At 39.2% G+C, this 26130-nt stretch overlaps 1 protein-coding gene across 1 annotated transcript in view; it reads left to right on the top strand.

Annotated features, from left to right (window-relative positions):
- Window positions 1-14906, top strand: part of Lrrc8b (leucine rich repeat containing 8 VRAC subunit B) — a 69293-nt gene extending 54387 nt beyond the window's left edge. Inside the window, 4 exon segments of the mRNA XM_004841306.4 lie at window positions 3463-3565; window positions 5008-5211; window positions 5214-7174; window positions 14336-14906. Coding sequence (XP_004841363.2) covers window positions 5034-5211; window positions 5214-7174; window positions 14336-14608 — 2412 coding nt within the window. The 5' untranslated portion in view covers window positions 3463-3565; window positions 5008-5033 and the 3' untranslated portion in view covers window positions 14609-14906.
- Window positions 14907-26130: the final 11224 nt, after the last annotated feature.

Below are 26130 nucleotides of genomic sequence, written 5' to 3' on the forward strand. Positions count from 1 at the left end.
TGAATGAGTTCATTTTGGTCCTTCCAGTCATCATTCTGCTAGCCAGTACTGTGAAGTAGAAGACCTCTCACAGAAACTTGAGAAATAAAACCTTAATTTTTTAAAAGCCATCAGCGTTTGGAGCATGCAGTCCTTCCTTACATGATGCTGAGTTCTAGCCACATGGCTCCCAAGACCAGTTCAAAGCCTCTGTCACCTTGAATAACTTTATGCTTTATTTAGCATAAACAAGTGGGGAAAATTAATCAGAAATACTCATATGTTGTTTCCTAGAGAGAGATCTCAAAAAGATAAATTTAAATTTGTTAGATGTAGGCGAGACCCAAGAAACATATTGATAGGAAGTAGCACGAAACATTTTTGAGGAATATAAGATGATTTTGAAATCAGTTTTTAGGAGAGTAGTGTAGAGAACTCCCACTTTCAGTGCCTGGAATCAGAGACAGATCTTTGAAGTAGCATCCAGCTCTCATCATATAATGACTCTAAATACCATCTGATCATCATTTGTTTATTTTTTTCACTGGTTATTTTGGAAATGCTTTCAAAGTAAAATAAGGACTACTGGGAAATAAAAATGCCTAACTTGAGTATTGTTATTTCAGTCTCAGAGATTTTGTGATGAGATTGTCGGATGAGTTCATGTGCTTTAAAAAGCTTTTATGACTTTTTAGTGATATTTAAAAGTTAAAGGAATGAAATTAGGACCATAAAATTCATTTACTCTTAACATTGTTTCTTTGAACTGATTTACTGCATTTGTATATTAGAAATAGGGATCTTAAAAAAAAGAAAAAAGAAAAGAAATAGGGATCTTATTTGGATTGAATCCACATTATTTGGTAAAATATGGTCTGGAAAATGTTTGGGGTACACACAAACAGTATTAAAGGGCATAATGGCTCTAACTCTGGTTAAGCTCTTCAATTAGAAAAATTATCAGCATTTGTCATATAGGAATGCTTAAAACTTTTCATATATCCTTAAATCCAGATGCTATGCATTTGAATATTAAGTCTCACATAATTTAGTAGAAAATATGTAGTAGAAAAATATTTAGCTAAGAAAGTAGATGACACGGTATGTAGCTGTGCAGCTGGAGACTTTGTAGAAAACTACATTTGCATCCTTGTTTTTCAAGATTATAATGAACTCAGTTATAATGCAGATGTTGAAGAGATAATGCAGAGTTAAATAGCTTTTTCTCTAGCTTTTGGGGGAAATTTAGACTGTGGCATAGTTAATTGAATTTAGTGAGGCCATGTGGTCTGGTGCGGACAAGAATTAGTATTTGAGTTCTTCAGTTCCGTTTGTAATTTTATTTCTTGCTAGCTTTGTTACCTTGAGCAAGGTTAATTCTTTGGGCCAGTCTTATTTTCCATGTTTTTAAAAGGAGTACCATTTATTTCAATGGCTTTTGAGATGAATATAAGTGAAATGTTCTGTGGAAGCAGATATAGATAATAGAGATTTTTTTTGCTCTTATTGACAAGGAACCCATCAAAGGAAATTTGAATTAGATGGTAGAAGATAGTTTATAGTTTTCTTATTTTGTTTGTTTTTGTGGTATTGAGGGATTAAATCCAGGCTAGCTGGCCAGATGGCCTGCCTGACTGCCTTCCTGCCTGCCTTCCCACTTTTTCTTCTTCCCTGCCTGTCTTCCTTCCTTCCTTCCTTCCTTCCTTCCTTCTCTTTAGGGAGGGTCTAGCCAAGTTGCCCAGGCTTGACTAAAATGTTTGATTCTTCTGCCTCAGCCTCCCTGAGTGCTGGGATTACAGATGCTCACACCACACCCAGCTAAATTTATAGTTTTAAAAAAGAAAAACAAGGAAAGTTCTCTGCAATTAATTTTCAAGTTAGAATAAATATGACAACCCTCTATTCATTTGAGATCCTACTGATGAGTTCATAGTCATTTCTCATTATGATTATTTTAGAATATTGCTATCAGTTGGGATTGCTGTGTCTTTTCGTAGAGACAGTGTCATAAAATAGAACATGTATTTGTAATATTTAAAGAAAACGTATAACAACATGTCGTGACTGAATAGCATTCTGGTATTATGCAATAATTCCTTTTTTGGCATATTACAGATGCAATGCTGTGGAAGAATGTGTAAAATGTTTTACACATCAGATGTCTGTCTTCTTTTTTTTTTTTAATTTTGGTGCTAAAGATTAAACCTAGGGCCTTATACTTGCTAAGCATGCACTCAGCACTGAGCTACGCCCCAGGCCCTAGATGCCTTTATCCTACTCATTGCATATAAATTCCATCATGTATCATATGCTACAAATTCATACTCAGTAATGCCATCTTATGAAATAGTAGTTAGGTTGTCATACATTGTACCTGTGCTTTCTAGCCTGTAAAACAATTTGATGCTTTCATTATAAAGCAGGCTTTGTATGTGGCTTTATAAACCCAAAGCAAATTTCAGACATGCCAAACTTCTTGATATTTGAAATGATAAAGTCACAAAATTATTGCTAAAAATATCTCATATACAATTGAGGTTAGTACTTGTAGCTGGACTTCAAGTACTTAATAAATTTTTAAAGAGAATTATGTCTTAGGGGAAGATATGAGCATTTCCAGGAGACTTTTCACACGCAGATTTTTCTGACAGCTCAAACTTACATATTTAATTTAGCTTCCAGAAATGATTGAAGTGCTGAGAATGGCCTAATCTACAAAGTTTATGGCTAGATATATAGGTAATTGTTTTTTCAGTATTGGGGGTTAAACCCAGGGGACATCTACCACTGAGCTACATCTCAGCCCCTCTTTATTTTTATTTTAAGTCAGAATGTCACTAAAATGCTAAGTTGCCCACGTTGGGCTGAAACTTGTGATCCTCCTGCCTCAGATTCCCAAAGTGCTAGGAATACAAGTATGTGCCCCTCCATGGCTGACTTGGCTAGCTATATTTAATAACTAATAAATTCAAGAAATTGTAGCCATATGTCTGAGACATGTATAGAATAGTGTTATGTCTTTTTCTAATGAAATTGGTAGGCTAAATTTTTGGAGCATTGAGACATTCTTATTTGGATAGATGTACAGTTTTAAATTTGGGAACAGAAATTACATGGTTTGACAAGCCATATGATAAATGCAAATAAGACCAACTGTGAGGCTGAGTGGGAGAAATTTACATATGTAAATTACTTGGAGAAAGCTAAGTGTTATAGATACAGAATTTTAAAATATGTTGCACCTAAATTTCTGTAGAAACTTCTCTGTAATTTACACAAAGTTCAGGGAGTGAGTATGATCTGATGAGTATGAGTGGTGTCCTGAATTACAGCTTTGCCAAAACAGGCTCCACTGTGAAAAGGAAAGTAGCTTATGGAAATCTATTGGCCATATCATGTCTGCTGATGGAGAAGGTCTTTGGAAAGAGTGTCTCTAATGTTTTATTTTTCCATGTCTTTTAAGATATTTATGTTTTCTCATAGAATGAAGACAAACTCAGAGATGGTGTGTCTAAGAAACTTCAAAAGATGTAGACCTCCTGACTGAAGCATAGCTGATATATTTGATTCATTTTTTTCCATTATAGTAAGTATAACTAATTTTGGTCAATGTTGGCTTGTATTCTTGTTGCATAAATCTCCATTCTCTGTCAGATATCCTCCTTATTATCATGTTAGGTATTTGTTTTCATTCTTCTGTAATTTCAGTTGCATATCGTCAATGAATTTAACTCTCAGGAACCCATAGAAGACAAAATTATAAACTCAGAGCTGGAAAAGCTCTTAAAAATTATCTGGGTCACTCTCTTTATCCATTGTAGGAAATTCCTTTGCAACATATCTGATAGATTTTATCTATTTAGACCCAGCTGGGGATGGGAGCTAAATTATTTCAAGAGCAGCCATTTCTGTGATGTTCCAGCAACAGATTGGATCAAAATATGACTTTCTAAATCTTCTGCCCACCTAGTTCTGTCTGTGAAACAAAGCCATGTATTCTTTTATCCATGAGGTATTTGCACAAAAATGTAAAGATGAATTCTCAGTTTTCATTAGTCATCTTTTATCTAAGCTGAATGTCATCAATTCCCTATTTCCTCTGTAGAGAAGGGTTTTAGATTGTATCTTCTGATTATTTTGTCCCCCATTTCATCTTGAACCTGTAACTGAGCATTGCGGTCCCAGGCAGACACAGAACTCTCACCTTTTATCTGGTTCACTGTCCATATGGCCAAAGGTTATATATCATTCTTTTGGCATAAGAACTATCATATGATTGGCTGAAATTGTCAAATATCAGTCAAAATCCATAGATTTTTTTTTTTTTACCTGTTCTTTCACCTAGTAATGTTTTTGCTACTCTATCCCCACCTCTGCATTGTGTTTATGGTAATTTGGGGTCTAAGTCCAGAACTACTTATCTCATATGTCCTCTCGTTTTGGGTTTTGTCTTGTGTACTAAATGATGGGAAAGGAAATAATGCATTCAGTGACAGTTTGTTTTGAGGAAGAATTTGTAAATTCCTCTAAGCCTGAAAGATAGTTTTATAAAGCTCAGCCTGACAAGATACCCTTTGTGGTGACTGAAATGACACTTAGGTTACATAATACCTGAGTCAGTCATAGGACAGAGTATGGAAAGAAACTTATTCAGACCTTTTAGGGGGTATGAAATGAGCTGTTACAAGCTAGTAGTACAAAAAAAAAGTTTTTACAAAGACAGCTGAAGAAAATTTTTAGTAACGTGGGCTGGACTTTAGATCTGGGAGGTAAGTAAATAATTACCTCAAGGGCTACCCCAAATCCCATAATAGATCCACTCCTTGTCAGGCAGTGGCCCCATCTAAGGAACTGGGGTGGTCTGCAGCTTTAAATGAAACCAGAAGACTTATGTTCCCTCCATCAGCCCTGCCTCATAGGTTTTACGCTTGAGCTAAATACTGAATAAGATGTTATATACAAGGACTAAAGTTAATGCATAATTTGAGTACTTATTTCATTAGTGTTTCTTTTGTTTTCCTTCTGCAGTTTCTGTACTCATACAAAGAAAAGTCATGATTACATTAACAGAACTAAAATGTTTAGCAGACGCTCAATCATCTTATCACATCTTAAAACCATGGTGGGATGTCTTCTGGTATTACATCACCCTCATCATGCTGTTGGTGGCCGTGCTGGCTGGAGCTCTCCAGCTTACGCAGAGCAGGGTTCTATGCTGTCTTCCATGCAAAGTGGATTCGACAATCACTGCACCGTGCCTTGGGACATCCTAAAAGCCAGCATGAACACAACCTCTAATTCTGGGACCCCACTTCCGCTCCCCCTCCGAATCCAGAATGACCTCCACCGGCAGCAGTACTCCTACATTGATGCTGTCTGTTATGAGAAGCAGCTCCATTGGTTTGCAAAATTCTTCCCCTACCTGGTGCTCTTGCACACTCTTATCTTTGCGGCCTGCAGCAACTTTTGGCTTCACTACCCCAGTACCAGTTCCAGGCTGGAGCATTTTGTGGCCATCCTTCATAAGTGCTTCGATTCTCCATGGACCACTCGGGCCCTGTCAGAAACAGTGGCAGAGCAGTCAGTGAGGCCCCTGAAACTCTCCAAGTCCAAGACTTTGCTTTCAACCTCAGGGTATTCAGCTGATATTGATTCCAGCAAGCAGTCATTGCCCTACCCACAGCCAGCCCTAGAGTCAGCTGGCATAGAAAGCCCAACTTCCAGTGTCCTGGACAAGAAAGAGGGTGAACAGGCCAAAGCCATCTTTGAAAAAGTGAAAAGATTCCGAATGCATGTGGAGCAGAAGGACATCATCTATCGGGTATATCTGAAGCAGATTATAGTCAAAGTCATTTTGTTTGTCTTCATCATAACTTATGTTCCATATTTTTTAACCTACATCACTCTTGAAATTGACTGTTCAGTTGATGTGCAGGCTTTTACAGGATATAAGCGCTACCAGTGTGTCTACTCCTTGGCAGAAATATTTAAGGTCCTGGCTTCATTTTATGTCATTTTGGTAATACTTTATGGTCTCACCTCCTCCTACAGCTTGTGGTGGATGCTGAGGAGTTCCCTGAAGCAATATTCCTTTGAAGCACTAAGAGAAAAAAGCAACTACAGTGATATCCCAGATGTCAAGAATGATTTTGCCTTCATCCTTCATCTGGCTGATCAGTATGATCCTCTTTATTCCAAACGCTTTTCCATATTCCTGTCAGAGGTCAGCGAGAACAAACTGAAACAGATCAACCTCAACAATGAATGGACAGTTGAGAAACTGAAAAGTAAGCTTGTGAAAAACTCCCAGGACAAGATAGAACTGCATCTTTTTATGCTCAGTGGTCTTCCTGACAATGTGTTTGAGTTAACAGAAATGGAAGTGCTAAGCCTGGAACTTATCCCCGAGGTTAAGCTGCCCTCTGCAGTCTCGCAGCTGATCAATCTCAAGGAGCTTCATGTGTACCACTCGTCCCTAGTGGTAGATCACCCTGCACTGGCCTTCCTAGAGGAGAATTTAAAAATTCTCCGTCTGAAATTCACTGAAATGGGAAAAATCCCACGCTGGGTATTTCATCTGAAAAATCTCAAGGAACTTTATCTGTCAGGCTGTGTTCTCCCTGAGCAGCAGTTGAGTACCATGCAGTTAGAGGCCTTTCAGGACTTGAAAAACCTGAGGACCCTCTACCTGAAAAGCAGCCTGTCCAGGATCCCCCAAGTTGTTACAGACCTCTTACCTTCACTGCAGAAACTATCCCTTGATAACGAGGGCAGCAAACTGGTTGTGTTGAACAACTTGAAAAAGATGGTCAATCTGAAAAGTCTAGAACTGATTAGCTGTGACCTGGAACGAATTCCACACTCTATTTTCAGCCTGAACAATTTGCATGAGTTAGATCTAAAGGAAAATAACCTGAAAACTGTGGAAGAGATCATTAGCTTTCAGCATCTTCAGAATCTCTCCTGCTTAAAGTTGTGGCACAATAACATTGCTTATATTCCTGCCCAGATTGGGGCATTATCTAACCTAGAGCAACTCTTTTTGGATCATAATAATATTGAGAATCTACCCTTGCAGCTTTTTCTATGCACCAAATTACACTGTTTGGATCTAAGCTATAACCACCTGACCTTCATTCCAGAAGAAATCCAGTATCTGAGTAACTTGCAGTACTTTGCCATGACCAACAACAATGTAAGTAAATCCATTCTTGCTAGTCTTTTGAGGCTCTGCTGTGCTTGAAAAAATATTAAGTATTGGCATAGTTTCAGGCACATAATAGTTGTTCAACAAATGATAATTCTCTTTTCCCTTTTCCCCATTCCCTACATGAACATCACAGTTAAAGTATTTTACATGAATTAATGAATTATGGTAGAGCTTACTTTTTGTTTTGGAAAGTTCTTAAGTGCTTAGGAAGCTTGGTAAAACTCTGCTGCCTCCTAAATGTGCCATAAAAGAATAACTTTTTGTTTAAAAATACTGAGGTTATGAATTATTCATAAATCCTTTTTGTGATGCTGTTAAAAAAAGAAAGATTTGACATCTGCTTGGATATCTAGAAACACAATTCAAAATGAAAGGCCTAGCTCTTCGATGCAACACTAGGCCTTCTTAAAAGCCTTTTCCAGCATCCATGCTTAAAAATGAACCATAATTTGCAACAGTTAAGCCAAGTAAGGAAAATGTAACTCCACCGAAACAAGAAAAAACAAAATAAATGAGTAGTTTCATAGGTTAAAATGTAAAAGAGGAAAAAGAAAAAAAAAAAACTTGTGCTAGCCTGAAGCGCAAGAGAGTGAGGATCATGTCTGAAGGGGAACAAAAATCAGATTGGACAAGTCAGGAAACTGATCTTCCTCTACTTGAAAAATGGGTCCTGCTATTTTCTCCTACCCTACCCAAAAAGTATTATCTTCTAGACTTTTGTAATTCATATTTCATGCCAAACATAGCTATGAGTGTGGTGTTGGCTTGTGAACAAAATCCTCAGATGTTGAAAACCATGGATGTGAGAGAAATGCCAAAAAATTGGAAAATTAGAAAATTCATGCTGATTTTTTTTTTAGAAACCTTATGTAAAAGGAGAGAGTTTATTCTAAGATATGTGAGAATTCCTCAGGTTATGAAGTTTTAAAACTATGTAAGGATCAATCTAGACTGATGGTATACCTCAGAGTTACTTGAAGTGCTTGTTAAAACACAATTACTGGACCCGCTCCAGGTTTTAGATTGAGTAGGTCTGGCATAGTATCTAAGAGTTTGCATTTGTGAAGTCTCCAGGTGAAGCTGATGATGCTGGCTAGCCTGCTGACCAGACTTTGAAAACCTCAGAACTAGAGGCTTATCAGTAGTGCTGTTTATGCAGTTGATTTATATTAATATTTGGTCACATTTTTCCATTGTTAGATTGGTGTAAAAGGGATAAATATTTTGAGAAGCTTTAGTTCTACTAAGTTGTTACAGTGCATGATGAAAGACACAGCTGATTAAATTGTTAGCTGACTCTACATTATTTAAATATATTTAATATTTAATATAAAATATTTAATTTAATGAAGGCTTAAGAACATTGGTACTTTTGATACCAAGTTTTTGGTCTTGTCTGAGAGATTAAGAGAAAAATATCAGGCATATCCTTTATTGAATAAGTGCTGTCATGAATAGGGGAGGATAGTATATAGCAAATGAAAAGTGTTAGGCTGAAGGTACTCTATGGGCAAAGTAGAACAGTATCTTTGAGTGGCCTGTCTCAGAAACCTGAAAAAAGGCAGGTGCTAAGCATCCTTAGAGCCAAAATGAAGAACATGATACCTCTGAATAGGTGAGGAACACTCTCCTCAGAACCTGGAATCAAAAGAAGCACTAAGAAAAGACTTATTTAACATATGAAGAAACTCACTGGAATCCATATAGAAGACTGCCCTCAGGAAGATGAAAAGTTCCTCTCTGAGGGAACACTCCTACATAATGATAGGAGGTGTTCAAGGGCGATGGGAGTGAGAATAGTCTACCTTATTGGGGTCCAGGAAGATTTACATGAAGAATAAAGCTTGGGGTGGGGGGGTAGCCACAAGTGTTAGAACTAGGATAACCAGGAGAAGGTTTCTAATCATGTCCATGTAGCTGCTAAAAAATGGAAAGAGTGTTTTAGAAGAGAGAAGAGATTGTCTCATTACCAAAACCAGCCGCTTGGTGGAAATGTTAAAAGGAGTCAGGGATTCACATTCATGTGGAGATTTAACTGTTTGCAAGGTACCATTAGATTCTCATGATCCTACAAGGGAGACCAAAATATTTATGAAAATTAGAAAATAAAACATTGTGTTGGATTGATAAATATTTAGATATAACATTTTATTGAAAGAACATTGAGCATCTCACAGTACCAGGAAAAACAAAAAAGGCTACAAAATCAAGCTTGAAATAGCCATGCACAGGATAAGCCACGTAGCTGTAAGTACCACAGCCAAGGTCAAACAGAAGAGCAAAACAGTGAGGGCACCCTGCTACTGACCACACTAACACACCGGCACTGGGCACCAGCTCTGTCTCTGAAAACTGCAGCAGGATCCCCCCACCCTCTATTCCACCAGAAAGAACTCTGGTTCCTCATAGTTTCCATTTGTGACAGCCTCAGTTCCAAGCTCAAGACTGAGCACCTGATCAGCACAGTTTATGAATGCCCACACTTTAGTTGTAAGGTATGTGGGGACATAAGAATCTGGTGATTTTAATTTCTGTTGTAGGAAATGAGCTCTGCTTTCCACCAAGCCATAAAGTAGGGAGCCCCCAGGTGACAGCATTCACTAACAGGTCTTTCCAGAGTTTCCTGTACAGGATGGTAACAGGCGTTATCACAAAAAAAGTAAATACTTCTTTTCTAATCATATCTCTGCAAGATTCCTCAGCACTTTCAGCATGTCATTATGCAGTGTGCTTCTCCAAAAGGAAAATACAGTGTGCCACATTTGCCAGTGTGTTTGAACAAGCTGCTTTTATCATAGTAACTTATGGGAGGAGTGTTCTATAAAATACACCCTGAGAACACTGTATTAGGGAAACGTAAAAAGATAGAGGGCATGCAGGGCAGTGCAATAAGATGCCCAGATGTAATAAGAGATGAGAACGTTTAACAAGGTAGGTGAGAACCGGAGTGGCTGGAAGTCTGCCATCAAGTTCTTGTTTGAGTCACAGGACACTGAGTAGGGTAAGACTTGAAAGTGCTAATTAGTCTGCACCACTACCTTCATAGGAGGCTCTGAATATGAACATAGAGGATTGGGAGAGGGCACCCAAAAAGCAAAACCTCACAAAAAGGTTTAATTGGTTATGATTTCAAAGTAGGGATATAGATTTAAAACGAGAAAGAGATACATATCTCAAAGGAACACTGTGTATCATCCTGTCCAGAGGTTGCAATTTAATGGCTTGGGATCAAATCCAAGGAAGAATGGTCTCTACATTTTTAAATGACTCAGAAAAATGAAAAGGATAACATTTCATGACACATGAAAATTATATGAAATTCAGTTTTCGGTGTTCATGAATAAATTCCATTCTTCTCATCAGTAGACCTGCATTACAAACAGTTATACTCAAATGTCATTATATTTTTAATTTCATCACTTAAAAATGTATGGAATTTTTTACCTCTTGTTATATAAGTATACACTATTTTCAGATGTGTGAAGATGGGGTGGAAGCTGGGAGAGACAAGGCAGTATCCATCCCTTTCTGAGTGCCAAAAAGTCTTTGGATTATGTAGATTATGTTGGCATCATTGTGAGGGAGAAGCACAAAGTGAATTTACTCAAATGTTATAGACCACTCCAATTTGCATCCCAGTCTTTCAACTTCCACACTTGTACATTTATTCCTTTTAGGAACTCAAAGCCTTCTAGTCATAAAGTAAATAATGTAGAAATTCCCTCTGAAGATCATCAGTGTGACAGTGCTACTTATTGTTTTGGCATCACTACATAAATGGGATTATACAGCCTTGTTTCTTGAAATGATTGATTCCATGGGTTTAGTTACTGTGTCCTGAAATAATGTGTATCACTGCCCAGGGAAAGATTGTGAAAAGAAATCTAACACTGAGGAGGATTCTAAAGTAAGGTTTCACCCAGTCTTTGGAACACAGTGGGGTATTCAACTGTCAGTGTCAGCCACAGATATAGAAAGAGAACAATAGTATAGGAAGAGACCATGTCCTGGAGTCTCCCATCCATTTTGAAGATATTTGATTGCCAGAGATATAGAGTGGTAATATAGCCATTAGTTTTTCTATTTTTTTATTTTATAGTTCATTCTACATTTTATTATATATTATAGTTTATTCTATAAAACATCTACTTACGAAGTTTATCATCTCTCTAATAGCCTGTAAATTTTTCCCTTGGTTTTTGAGAAAAACCAATGGTTAACCCAGTGTGACATTTCCTCTCCAGATCAGTCTAAGAGAAAGGGCACACTAAATGAATTAGATATAAATTAATGTTGTGACACATTTTTATAGAATTTATTGTCAAGCAAAACGTGTTTTGTGTTTCTGTAAACTTCAAGGAAAGCTTTTTAACAGTTGTAAATAGATTTACTCATGTTAAAATTACTGAGTTGAAAAAAGAATCTTGAGTTTCTTAATAAAGTTCTCCATGCTTCATTAGGAAAATTTAATTTGAGGTGGTAAGGGCCTGGATCTTAGCTGGGCACTGGCATGCAGAGAAAACCTTGGCAGTGGGAGGGAATCCCACCAACCACAGCCTGTGAGCACTTCCAGAAGCAATGTTGGAGGGACCGTGGAGCCTCTGGGGCTCCCCAGTGGAGACCAGCTGCAAAGTGCCCTCCACTGCCAAGTGAAATCCTGTGCATCGGCTGCAGGATGAGAAGTCCGCTGAAATCACAGATTTGGAGATTTGAAAGAGAATTGGTGGGAACACAGTAGCACAGATACTAGATGGGAGAGTAAGGGCAGTGGTTTGCGGGTAATGAGCCAGTAGAAAATCAACCCAGTTAAGCCACTGCTAGCAATCTGGAGTTGATGAAGAAGGGGAGTGTGGGATTCCCTGATGCAGCTTGGGTTAGAGAAGTCTCCTTCATACCACCCATTCCAGACTCACTCATTCTTTGTGTAATTGTTTAATATTTCTTGCTCCCATTAGACCAGCATTACTCAACTGAGGGGTGGGAAGGATTTACTCCATCAAGGGATATTTGTCTTGAGACATCTTCCTTTGTTTCAGCCAGGGCGGAGTGTGGTGCTGGTGAGTGTGTAGGGGCCAGGGATGTTGCTTAACACTCTACAATGCATAGGATGGCCCCATGGAGAAGGAATTATCCCACCCAAGTGTGAACAGTGGCAAGGCTGAGATGTTTATGGCCACCTGCCTTAGATAAAAGCTCATGTGTTTATTTGAAACCCAGACCCTGGAACATGGTAAATTAGTGCTCTACCACTGAGCTACACCCCAGTCCCTAAATCAAAGTTCATAAAGGCTATCTGTCATGCTCAACACTGTCCCCAGCACCTGTCTGTTAGCCTGGCACATAAAGAGGCTTTTAGCACATCTTTATTGGATGCATATGAGCCAGGCCTTCCCTGTTTCCTGTGGATTTGCCTAAGTCATTGCTTAGGCACCACCATACACTTGGGTGTACTTCACAGGCAGGACTTTTCACTCCACATGTACAACACTGACCCTACCTCTGAACTGCAAGTTCTCTGATCAGAAAGAGTGGCTTTTAAAGGCATTGCATTTCTTCTGTCTCTCTCATCTCTCTACCTTATCTCTCTCAACACTGAAGTCTACGTATGTATACAGGTATACATCTGCTCTTAAGAAAAAATGAAATAAGTGTGTAGATATTTTTCTTATGCTTATACCTAGTATTGTGGTATATTGTGATAATCTGTGTTGAATGTTGGTCTCAACAACAGTGATCTTTATTTTCAAAGATTTATTTTCAAAGACATCCAGCACTGAATGTGTGTGGTGGTGATATTGGGGAGGGGTATTCTAAAATAGCAAGCATTTTTTAAAATAATTTGACCAGTTTATATGAAGAGTATTTGTCCTTTTGAGAAGAGAGAGTTCTGGGTGGTCTTAGCTCCTTCTCCAGCAGAGCTGGCACAGTGGCTCTGTCTTGGCCCATCACAGGATGCAGGCTGAGCCCAGATGGCCTTCTATCCCTGTTTCTAACAAAGCTGTTTCCTGAATTGAGGGTCCTATACAGTGTACTATGCCATGGGGTCATAGGTTCCTCTTGTCACCAGCCAACACATGGAATACTATAGGTGAGGTGTGATCACTTCTCAGCCTTGTGGCAAAGATCAAGTGTAGTATAGGTGAGGTGGACCACCAGAAATGCTTGGTTCAAACCCACCCTGCCTGGAGTGATGAGCTGAAAGGAAGGGTGTATGTTCAACTTCTTTGGAGGTTGCCACAGTGAACCTGTGGCATACGTGCACCATAACTTCCCTAGAAACTCACCTAGAGCCTGCCCGTCACATAGGGGAGCAGTCCAGTGGAGCAGGTTATTTATTGTATTTAAGTTACCTCTCTGACATGAATTATTTAACTGAAACCATGCCAGAGCCCAGGAAGAAGGCTAAATACACAAGTAGTGGCTTTGTTAGAAACAGGTGAAAGTGAAAGGGCCCTCAGGCTCTGCTGGCATCCTCTGATGGGCTAACACAGAGCCACTGTGCCAGCTCTGTTGGGGGAGGTGAGTGTATGTAGAGGGGACAAAAATGTACCTGTATATATCATATCTTTTTGTCTGTGTTTCTGTAGACTTCTTTTAAAAACAGAATCCAGGGCTGGGGATTTAGCTCAGCGGTGCTGCGCCTGCCTCGCAAACACAAGGTCCTGAGTTTGATCCCCAGTACCAGAAAAAATAATCAGAATCCAGCTTCAGTTTATACTAAGATAAACAGTATATGGGAGGAAGACTTGTGCCTGTTTTTAGGATGTTTTTAAGGATGTTGCTCATTGCATACACAGTAAACTCTTTCTGAGGACTCTTGAGAGTAATTTACTTATGATCCAGAATAATAATGATTCTCCTGAGTTACTGTGTTGTTGTTTTCTTTTAATCTTGAGACTGAAAATTGCTTGTTAGAATGCCCAGAGCCAAATTTTCAAGCAATGTTTCAGATGTTCATAAGAGCATCATCCTGTATCCCTGGGATACTCTTATCCTTACTTTACGTCAAGTTTGTCACCATTGTTTTTATATCTTTATAATCTGCAGGTGTGTTTTTAGAGTAACAGAGCTAGGGTACATAAGCGACTGAATGTACCATTAGGGTACCTCAAACCAGTTTCACTGGCTTCTTTTCTCCCTCTCCAGATCGAGACACTTCCAGATGGGCTGTTTCAGTGCAAGAAGCTGCAGTGTTTGCTTTTGGGGAGAAATAGCCTGACTGAGCTGTCCCCTCATGTGGGTGAGCTGTCGAACCTCACTCATCTGGAGCTCATTGGGAATTACCTGGAAACGTTGCCTCCAGAGCTGGAAGGGTGTCAGGCTTTGAAACGCAGCTGTCTGATTGTGGAGGACAGTTTGCTCAGTACGCTTCCTGTCCCTGTGACTGAACGTTTGCAGACATGCTTAGATAAATGTTGACCTAAAGATCAGAGAACCATGTCTCAAGAGCGTTTTTGAAATTATGTCCCAGGGCTTTAAAGGAGAAGTAATTTCTTAAGTTATAAAAATGAAAAATGGGTGATGATTATTATCTACCAAATATCTTACTAAAGCAATTCAGTGTCTATCCTGAAGTTAAATAGGTAAACGTGTTAAAACTGAACTAGAATCTTGTAACTGATCTTTAATTTATTAAGATATTATAAGAAGTATACATTGAAGGTGGATTGAGAGGCATGAAATTATTAAATCTTTACCTTGCAATTTTTACCCTTAAGATTTTAAGTTTCTTTTGTTCTTTCTCCCCTAGTCCCTCTTACTTATTTGCACACTTGCTTTTACTGACTTCCTGTTTTGATATTTATCACTGAGATCACAACTCATCAGTATAAATTTCCTTATGTATGCTCTGTGATTTATGTTCTTACATGTTTTTAGGCAGGGTGTATCATGCTTGGCAGAATTCCTTTTGGCTTAATTTTTAATTCCCTTCCCGGCTTGCTTGAGTCTCCCTTAATCTGGTTTTCTTTGAACAGCAATGAGGAACCCTGAGAAAATGCCTACCTTTGGCCTTTTCTTGGACAGGGTAATTAAGATTTGTCATTTTGGGGGCATTCTAAAAATCAGTGTATTCTCAAAATTTTCTTCTTGTCTATTATCATCAAAGCCTTTTTTATCTGTTAAGAATTTTTATATGAACTATAAAACAAATATTTTCTACTGTGTGATCTTGAATTCTACATCTGTGAAAATAATTTTTGTAAGATTCAGAGAACCTCACATTTCTTTAAGAACTTACGATACTTGGTTTGGTCTGTTTATGATTCTCTTGTTTGTGTGCATTCTGCACCAAAATGTTTTTGTACTCTGCAACTGATTACTTTTGGATAATAAAAGGCATATGCTTTATGCCCTATAATATTTGGGGGTTTCCTTGTGAGAGAATGGCCGCATTGTCTCCCCCTTCTTCCTGCTGCTGTGCAATCGTATGAGTACAATTTTTTTTTTTTTTTTTTTGTGAAACGGTCTCACTATGTATTTCAGACTGGCCTTGAACTCACTGTGTAGCCAGGCTGCTCAGACTCGTGGGGATCCTGCTACCTCAGCCTCCCAAGTGTTGAGATTTCAAGCATGCACCACCACACTCAGCCTGCAATTCTTAATTACTTACAAAACCTGTGATGGAGAGGAGAGCGACAGATTTGGATTTTAGAATTAATTTTAAAATACTTTGTAGAAATTTAATGTTAAAGCAAAATGCATTTTTCCCTCCATCTGCATTATCTCAAGATATAATATAGAACACTCAGCATCTATTCAGTATCTAAGATGAGCTTTCAGAGCTCACATAAAAATGAATCCACTGAACTGAAATTCATCTCATGCCTTTAATTCTCCTGGAATACATTTTGCTTCTCTTCATAAAGAGCTTTGTGTTTGGCCTTTTATCATCATGCACATTGTTAAATGAATAAAACTGACACACTCACTTTTGGGAAATGTGCATTTTTAGTGTGTTTTTCTCTAATGGGTCTAGGCCTTATGATGCCACCTCATTTTGGATGTAACTATAAAGTAATCTATTAACTGCACCTGCACAAAACTGGAAAACATTATGGGTAAAGAGCACTGTAAACATGGAACTGTGGTGTGTGGTATATGTTTTCTCTTGCTTTGTTCCAGGAAGATGAAAGTAAGTGTTTAGAGCAGTGGTAGTGAGCCTATGGCACGCATGCCACAGCTGGCTATCATCATTGAAAGCTCTAACAGGTTCGCCATCACTGGAGAGTATGGGAAATGTAGCTTCTCTCACCTGGCACACATCCCTGGACTGAAGTTCAGAGAAAAGTTATTCACATCAAATGAAATTTGAGTACTAGCTACAAAGAATATAGAACACCAAAAGTTGCCTAACCCATTATTGTGTATTCTGAATGGGAAAGAATGGTATAAAAATTTGCTTCTTACCAAAACTTGCCTTTAATCAGAACATTTACATTCTCAGGGACCCAGGGATAACTGATGTAGCTCTCTTTCAGGACTTCACAAAACAGATTCTGACTCTATCCAGGGTTTTATTATTCTCATTTTCTAAAGTGTGAGTTGATAGTTACTTTAGTGCTTCTTATGGTAGGGCCATCATGTGTACTGATTCCAATGTCTGGATTCTTTTAAGTTTTGGACATGAGTGTAAAACATGGAGAGATGTTTAAATGTTTTTGGCCACATAATTACACATAACATGTATGAGAAACCCTACCTTCTTCTACAGGAAGAATTTTCAAAACAAAATTCAGATTTGCTACCATTCACCAAACAAACTAGAACTTCTCCATGGCTAAGCACTGGTTCTATTCAAGTGCAGATAAATCTTATCACCCATGAAAATTCACGGAGCAATTTGCTAACAAGATGAATAATGAATATGTAAGCTGCTTCTCACACACTAGGGTGCAAACTGTGTTGCTTTTGATGCCACAGCTTTTCAGTGTCTTTGTTATTGAAATCCTGTACACCCATGTTTATGTAGGTTTTGACACAACCCAGCACTGATGCAATGAACAGAGATACTATTGTCTGATGTACAAAAATGTGGTGTCGATAGCGCATTTACTACTACTGTTGGAACAGATCTTTATTTTAAAGGTGTTCATATTCACTTAAAATAATTTTACATTAAGAAAATGAAGTTTGCTAAATTATAATCATGCATTTGAGTTCCAAGAATGTATTTTCCAAAAACTTAATGTAGAAGATTAAAAAACAAAGTTTATGGCTTATGCAGGGAGTGGCATTGGTTTATTTCATTTGCACACACACACAGACACACATATTCCATGTATGAAAACTGTAACATCAGTTTCCTATATTTAGTATTTTTCCAAAATGGCAGGAGGTCATAGGGTAAAATTAAGGATACCAATCTTTCTAAATTCATTACTTATAATCATGGTGTATTCTATCCCCTTATAAGAAATCAAATACTAGGGGGCCAGGGATTTAGCTCAGTGGTTCCGCTGCCTGCCTTGCAAGCGCAAGGACCAGGGTTCGATCCCTGGTACCAAAAAAAAAGAAATCAAATACTCAACCTTAGTTTGAGAGTGTAAGTGTTTTTGAGCATTCCTGAAAAGTTGTAGCATTCTTTCCCTAATATACATCAGGGTACATCTGTGTGGAACAGAGGTACTGTATTTTCATTTTTCACCCTCAGTCCTAACTTTTTTCCCCTGCATGTCACCACAGTTCACCATCACTCAACATTTATGTTATGTAAAGCAGAGTGAATGAGATCTTCGGCATCTCAGTGTTGTGGCAGAGCTCTGACAGGCGTATTGTGGTGTGCAACAGTGATTTTTCTGCATAACCTTATTTCCTAATGAAATATTTGTTTTTCAAGTGTTTCATGATTCAAACTATATATGGTTAATTAAAACATTGCATAATGTTGATGGGTTTATTAAAATAATCAATTTTATTCTGTGGACTTGACAGTATTTCCTTGTGTATTTCAATAAAATTGTCTTTCCGCCTTTATGTTCTCTTAGCACTGTCTTATGTACATGAGGTATTTTATTTTCCTTCTACACTCACACACCCCATTAAATTTGGTCAGTGCTTGTATAGTAACAGAATATATTTGTGCTGGAAGATTTGCAGTGGCACCTGAATGTGTGTTTATTTGTGAGGAAGCCAGCCCTATAACTATGCCTGAGAAATTCTACTTTATCCATCCGTTCAGTATTTTGAAGTTATCCTATGCTCCTTCATTTCCACCAGAAGCATAAGAATATAGCTGTAAGTCCAGTTTGTTTTCATTAACTGTACATTGCATCAAAATGTCTTTCTCTCTGGAAACAAGAGAAAGACTGGTGGGAGGGGGAAGGAGTTATTTTGCATCCTGATTTATATTCTGAAGATATGTATGTGAAATGGTATAAATCAATAATGTTGCAAAATGCCCCGGATACCATTAGTTTTTATCTTCAGCTGGAAGTTAAATGCTAAAGCAGTTAAAAAGTTTCAGTCTTAGCCAGGTGTGGTGACGCAACACCTGTAATCCCAGCACTTGGGAGGCTGAGGCAGGAGGATCACCGAAAGTTCAAGCGCAGCCCAGGCTACAAACTGAGTTCACGGCCAGCCTGAACTACGTAGTGAGATCTTGTCTCAAAAAAAAAAAAAAAAAAGAAAGAAAGAAAACCTTTGGTCTTATTTAATTGGTTTCTCATTGCTTCTATATCCAGTGGGAACTATCTCCTAAGTACTTTTGGTAATGGACTACATTTTTTCAGTTTTTTTGTATGAACGATTTAATCAACACTAAAGCATTAACACAAATATATAAGCCAAAGTACTGAGCTGAGATGGCCTCCTGTTGAACTTTATTTCATATTTAAATTTTGCATTTAACTACACTCTTGCAGAGAAAACAATTATGAATGCTATCTGCATGTTTTACATTATCTCTTAACAGAGATGGTGCAATTTTAAAAATACAAAGGGATGTAGAGTTAGAATGGATGTGTTTGTGCACCTGTATGTTGTGCATCAGCCTAAATATTAACATCGTACAAGAAGATTTTTTAAATTCTTGAAATATTTTGCTCTTAGTGACATAACAGACTAGTCGAGTAGGCATTTTCTTTTGTTAGTTCACAGTAAAGAATAGCATTTGTTATTTTATCTTTGTCACAGATTTAGAAATTTGTTTAATTGGTTTTGATTCTGATAATAAATTATTAGAAAATGTAAGATTTTGTTCAATATATTTGGCCCTGGGTTTTAAATTTCTACTGAATCCCTCAGATCCAGTAGATTTTGGTAAATTTTACTGTTTTTAAGGTGTTTTTTGTGTAAAAATAAAGGTTCGATTGTTATAATAAATGGCAAATAAAAACATTAAATTCTGGAAGATGTTGCCTGTACTCATTTTCACCTGTGTTCACTTACCAGGGCTCAGGTTCCCAAAGTGACTCCTTCCTCCTCATGCCTCCCTTAAGGCCGTGCCATTATTTGCCTAGTGGTAGAGTTCAGATTTACATGTGGATCTCATAACGATGAGTTTTCAAAATATGTCACAGTGGCCACAAAATGGGGAGCACCTGAAAAGGAGGTGGTTTAATCCTGGAGTATGGAGGGGGCAGGCAGAAGAGTCTGTCACTTTTGTGCTAGTCTCATCTTTCCAACATTGTCCTTGGAATTTTTCAGGGATAGATACTCAGAAACCAATTTTCTCCCATTGTCAGCACCTGTTCTTCCATTTAGTATTAATTTAACACTAACACTGGTAAATGAACCAGATACATAAAACCAAGTAACTAAGACAGGCACTGCTGAGAATGTTTAGTAAAGGGAGAAGAAAGTTAATTACTGGGTAAAATATGCGTATGATCCTGTGATGTTCTGAATCAAAATTTCTCAGTCTCTCATGTGAGTGTACACACATCAGGCCTACATTAGAAAGTTTTTAGGGTTTAGATCTAGAATGTCCCCCAAAAGTCTTAGGTGTTCAGAGGTGGAACTTATGGAAGATGAGGATCGCAGGGTCATGATCCTCATCAATGGCTAAATGTGCTGTCAGCAGGCAGGATCTGGTTGGCAGGGTGTGTCACTGGGGGCAAGCCTCTAGGTCACAGTACCCTTCCCTCTGCTTCGCTGCCCTGAGGTGAGCAGCTTTGCTCTCTTGCCTTCCACCATGGTGTTTCTTTCTTGGAGCCACCCATGGATGAAACTGTGAACCATGAGCCAAATTTAACCTCTTCCACTTTAAGTTGTGGGTGTCGGCTATTGTGTCCCAGTGGCAAAATGACTTAATACAACAGCTGATATCCAGAACTTTTCTGGGAGATGGAGATATATATAGTCATTCCAGTTTTCCCTGGCTATATCATTACTGAAACAGTGCTCTCCTCCACCTCAGCCATGCCTGCCTTAAGGTGTCAGCAACCTTTTAGGAAGTGCTAGGTGCATTGAGATCTAGAGCCCTAATAGTCCCCACAAACACAGTGTTACTATGATTTGATGTGCATTAGCATTTACTTCCACCTTTCACAATGGCTTTTCAAAAATGTCATGAAGGGCTTCACCATGGCAGAGAGACTGGGTGGGTGCTGTTGAGGGTGCCCTTCTCTAGAGCTGCAAATTTAGTCCTTGTTTCTGTTTCCTCCATCTCCACACCTGTTCCCACCTTGTGTTCTCTTACCCCTAGTCTCTGAAGTCTAGAGCAAAGCAGTTTACCCAAAAGTTGCAATGTCAGACCTTGAACTCAAGACTTGTATTTACATAACAGCATATAGCACATGCCAAAGAAGAGATCAGAGAGAAAAGTCATTTTAAAAATGTGCAATCTTTAAATTTCTTCACCCTTTTATCTCATCTTCCTCTAGTTAAGCCTTTCTGCTTCCTAGTTGCCAGTGTTCAATACAGCAGCCTGCCTGTTACTGAGATTTTCAAAGTATATCAATACATACCTTAAGTTATGTATGCCTTTTTACATGTTCCTATTATTCTTGGAAGTCTCAGCCCATATCATTTTTTACTCTCTACCTCCCTCTGCTGCTGAATGGAGTTTAACTCAAATAAAAGCATGGCCTGGCACCCACTAGGAAAGCACGCTACAGGTTCTTTCCTTTGCGGAAATAGCTCTTATGCTTACCTGGCCTACAGAGCCAGCAGATTCATTCTGCTTTCCATTAACACCAAACCTCCTGGCCAGCCCCATTTCCTCACTATTCATTTAACCCATTTGTCTCAGTTCTTTGCATGTCCCGCATTCTGCTCCATCCAGTAATTTCTTTTAACAGATTGTCAATTACTTATTGCCAAATACAGTGACATCTCAGTCTTCTGTTAGTAAAAATCATGGACGTTTATGTTAATTTCTTATTCCTTTCTTTAAAAGTTAAATTATACTCACAAGCCCAAGGTCCTGAGTTCAATCCCTGGTACAAAAAAAAAAAGTTAAATTCTAGCAAGAGTAGATTTTAAACATGATTGGCAGAAAGATAAACGGAGTCTTTCTCCACTTTGGGTCTGTAGACAGTTCCCACATCTCATACCATTTCTGTCAAACACCCAACTAATAACTTCTTCTAGGCCTCTTGAGCAGATCTGCCTGCTGCTGGGTATCCCTTCTTTCCTCTTTCAATCTCCTTAACCTTGCCCTCCCATCCTCTACCTTCTCTCCATCCAATATTCAATCTCTCTCTCTCTCTCTCTCTCCCTCCCCAACCCCATTTCCAAGATTATTCAATACCTAACCAGTTATCCTTGGTTTACCCTTACCCAAAATTAGTATCTTTTACCAAGATTCTCCCTGTCTAGAGGGTAGTTTGTAGCCACAGTTTCAAATTCAAAATAAGAGATTCACACAATATGCTGAACAGAAGTCCAACTCCCACGTCTTAGGCTAGTAATCTTGTTGCCTGAGTTAACTAGCCCCATATTTCAAATTATTCTAACAAGTTTTGACACCGTTTGTGGATTAATACCCACAGGCACCCATCTAAATGTAGTAATGTTTAGTTCAGTTTAACCTTTAGATCAGCTCATCGTGGAATGCAAAGGCCTTGATCCTGGCTGTGGTTAATTTTTTCTCAGCAGAAATCAGCAAGTGACCACTGTAATTGAAAAGCTGTTTCCCTCAAGAAATGCCTGACAGGGATTAAGGACTAAGTAGGGGAGTTTTCCCTCCTGGAGTTCCCAATCTGCACCACTAGGAGGGAACCAAGTGCTCCCTGTCTGAAGGGTGTTTCTTTCCCCAACTGGGTTGGGTTCAAATCTTTGTCTTGTTAGCCCTATAGTAATGCATAACGAAAGCACTTGGATCCTTTGAAAGGAAAAAAGTACAGCCATCACTTTTCCAAGTCGATCCAGCAATCCTTTGCATAGTAGGAAGACTTGCTCTGTGAAAAGGGAATGTCTAAGAAAGTAGCCAAATGAAGACCTGATTCAGTTCACATTAAGAGACCATATCAAGGCAGAATAAAGCACATCATAAACCACTTCCATGGCTTCAAATTGAGAAAAGATAAAGATCTAACCGTATAGTCCATGCTTCTTAAGCTTCAAAGCCATCGCTGTAGAAGGAATTAAAATAGTATAAAAATAACTTTATTTAGCACCTTCTATGTACCAGGCACTATACAGGCTTTTCATGTGTGCTATCTCAGTCCATCCAACAACAACTCTATTAGGTGTGCTGTTCCAAATATGCAAGTGAGGAAGTATGTGTTATATGCATATACCAACATCCCACAGTGAATGATAATTATTATGTACTGCAAACAGGTAATAAGATTAAAAAACTTTTTAAAGAGAAAGCAGTCTTGAAAATTATGATGACACCTGCACAGCCTGTTTCTAGAGATTGAGCTGAACATTTAGCATGAGAACTTTGTCCTCTCATATCCACCTTGGGTTTTTAAAAACTGGTTTTCAGAGCTCAGTGGATTCCATTCTGTTTTATGCCCATGGTCTCTTCCTGTTCCATATCTGTCCTGGTTTCTGTTTTCTGAGCCAATGAATTACTTCCTATGCCGTGAATTTTTCTTTCTCATCCTCTAATATAATCTTGGAGTCATAGAACCATGAGAAATGAGAAAGAACCGTGGAGAATTTTCTGAGATGGAAAAGTTACATGGCTTGGTGGAGATCCCAGCCCCTCTGACAGAAGGAAACTGTGTAGGTCTGTGCCCGGTCTTGTGAGCAGTCTCCACTCTGCTGGGGTAGCTCTGAGGAGCACAGGTAATGTGCATTTAACCAAAGCCTAGCAGAAGAGCCCAGAGTAGCATGGACATCTCCTGCCTAATTCCAGGTTCAGTGTATTCTCTAACATGCTGCATTCATATTAATGATGATCTCAAACTTGAAATCCCTTTCTATGCAGTGTCACTGCATCCAAAGCACTTTAGGCTCTTGTTCTAATTAGACACCTCCAACAGCTACCATTACTTGAGGACTATGACAGCACCTGCCACAGACTTTAGAAATGTCACTAATGCTTAAAGCAACTAAGTAGGCATGAACTCCATTATGTAAGTGCAAAATGGACTCAAACACATTAACATACTAGATTCTGTATTATATATCAAGCCCATTATAGAGCCAGATTTTGAGCCAGACTTTCTAGCACAGATCTCTACTTTTATAATCTGCCAAGGTTGTATGTCTAGCAACTGGTGGGATTGTGAGCACAGCCATATTGTCATCTAAGCCAGTATTCTGTCCCTTGTAATGCATGGACGCTGAAATTCTAGGAAAGAATTGATATACATGTCCATGCCTACACACACAGTTTTAAGCACACTTTAGTATAAATATGTCATCAAATGACTACTTTTAAGCTTTATGGTTATTTTTGAACATGCACAGCTTTATTTTAATATTTTAACCTAAATCTATAAGCATATTTGCTTTCATTAGAAGAGTTGTGTGTCTCCCCACTGGATTTCTGACCCTGAGGGTGATGTTGGATAAAGACCCCAACTAATTAAAGAGTTGTTGATGCTTTATATGTTTTTGAGTTGCTGAGGCTCATAGTTTGGGTTTGTTTTTTTTTTTTTTAAAGAGAATAGAAGTTACAGTTGCCTCCCTGACGGTCCTGATTTATTATAGGAAAGTGCTGGCAGACATTTTAGACTTGCAAAATGAATTCCTGTCACAGTTCAGGGCTAAATGCATTCTTTTGCTGCTGATTTAGACAGTTGGAGCATGAGGAGAAGGGAGGAGGGAGGCTGTCCTTGCTGAATTCAAGCAGTGTTCCAGATAAGCTGTGTTCCTGGCTGAGATGCTGCAGTGACCCTGGCTTTGCGCTGGCTGACCAACACCAATAAGTGCAGAAAGCATCAGCCCAAGCTCTCACAACCCAGTGCCTTCTAGCACTGCCTCACTTGGCATTTTCTGCTTGGTTCTTCCAAATCCTGGCCCTTCAAGCCATGTGGCATCTTAGGGCCACCACAAATCACCTGGCTCAGGTGTCTCTGAGGCTCACACAGGAAACTGAAATGCTCAGGAGTGTCCTTATCCCTCCATGGAGCTTTGCTAATGAAAGGAATATGGAAGGTGACATGAAACCTTGCTGGCCCTGTACATAATCACATCAGTAGTCTTTTGTTTTCTGCTAGAAGATCAAAGAAGTTGGCCCTTCTCCCTCTTTTTTCCCTTCTTTTCTGGTTTGAATGTAAACTCTGGGGCTTAGCAGAGAGGATATTTTTTGCAAGGCTGGAAATGAGCCAAATGGCTTGGGTGTCATGTCAGACAGGAAGGCCTGAACTGAGCCAATGACTGGAGAGGCCTAGAGGAAAATAACGCATTTCTCAGGGGGAGCCGTGACTTGGAGTTTCACAATGTTGAGGACACTGGAGGCTGTCAAAAGAAGGAGGAAAAAAAACAGAATGGACTTCAGCACCAGCCCCCAGGATCCTGCCATTTGAAACATGATCGGCCTTATGTCGGCATGCCCAGGGTCTCATCCTGAGCCTAGTAATGTTCCCTAAGTGCCTTCTGATTCCAATATTCTGATCTACATAAAACGTTGAATGAGTGGGAAGTGTTGATACTTAATACTGAGTAATTTTCTTAAGAGCTAGAACATGTCATACATTTCTTCTTTTGGCTTTTGAAATGATTCATTTTTCTGACACATAAAACTTTTCGCTGAAGAACTTGAAGCACATAGGAAGTGAAGGAGGATGGAATTATCCTAAAACTAAAGGCTGTTTTTTCTGCAGAAACTCACCATCAGGAGAGCCAAGTCTACAGTGAACAGAAGCTGCTTAGGCTAAGACAGATAGGAGTACTTCCAGCAGAGCCCGCATAACACTCAGGTTACAGTTTCCAGTAAGGAGAAATGTGCTGGGGCTGCAGGGGTCAATAGGGGACCTATGAGGTGCTCGGCCCTCTTGGGCTTTAACACCGAAGCTGGAAACCTGAGGCTGAACCTATTCCACTGGCATCCAGCCCAGGGTCTGAGCTGGGACAAAGAGATGCCTGCACTTTACAGTTCTCAGGTTCCTGTTCTGTGGGGCTCTGGCCCTGCATGGCAGAACAGCTAATGGGCTCCTTCCTATGCACCTCTCGGCTGGGTGCACTTCAGAGCCTCTCTGCCTGAACCTAGGATGCAGGCTCCAGAGCAGCCCGTGCAACCATCAGGCTCATCTGCCATGTGCTAGGGCATCCCAGGGCTGTGTGCCACGCTCAGGATGCAGCCAAAACTGCTAGAGCCACAGACCCTACTGCACCAGAAGAAAGAGAAAGCAAGATTTGGACAGAGCCAGGCTGTCCTCTGCCAGCCTGGAAGGCACTCATCTCCGAGCTGGATTAGAGTCCTACTTTCACCAGCAACTCTTGGTCTACCTTGTATCTCTGAGCCTCAGTCCTCTTTTCTATAAATATAAACCTTCTTCTGCAAATACTGATTTGGCTGCTCCTACCCAGTGCTACCTCAGATATTGAGGTTATGGGATGGGGAGGGGGACAAACAGGACCCCACCCTTATAGAAACA

Source organism: Heterocephalus glaber, unplaced genomic scaffold (genome assembly GCF_053883595.1).
Source record: "Heterocephalus glaber isolate CG9 unplaced genomic scaffold, H.glaber_assembly_v1.0 deba00001442, whole genome shotgun sequence".
Taxonomy (NCBI): domain Eukaryota; kingdom Metazoa; phylum Chordata; class Mammalia; order Rodentia; family Bathyergidae; genus Heterocephalus; species Heterocephalus glaber.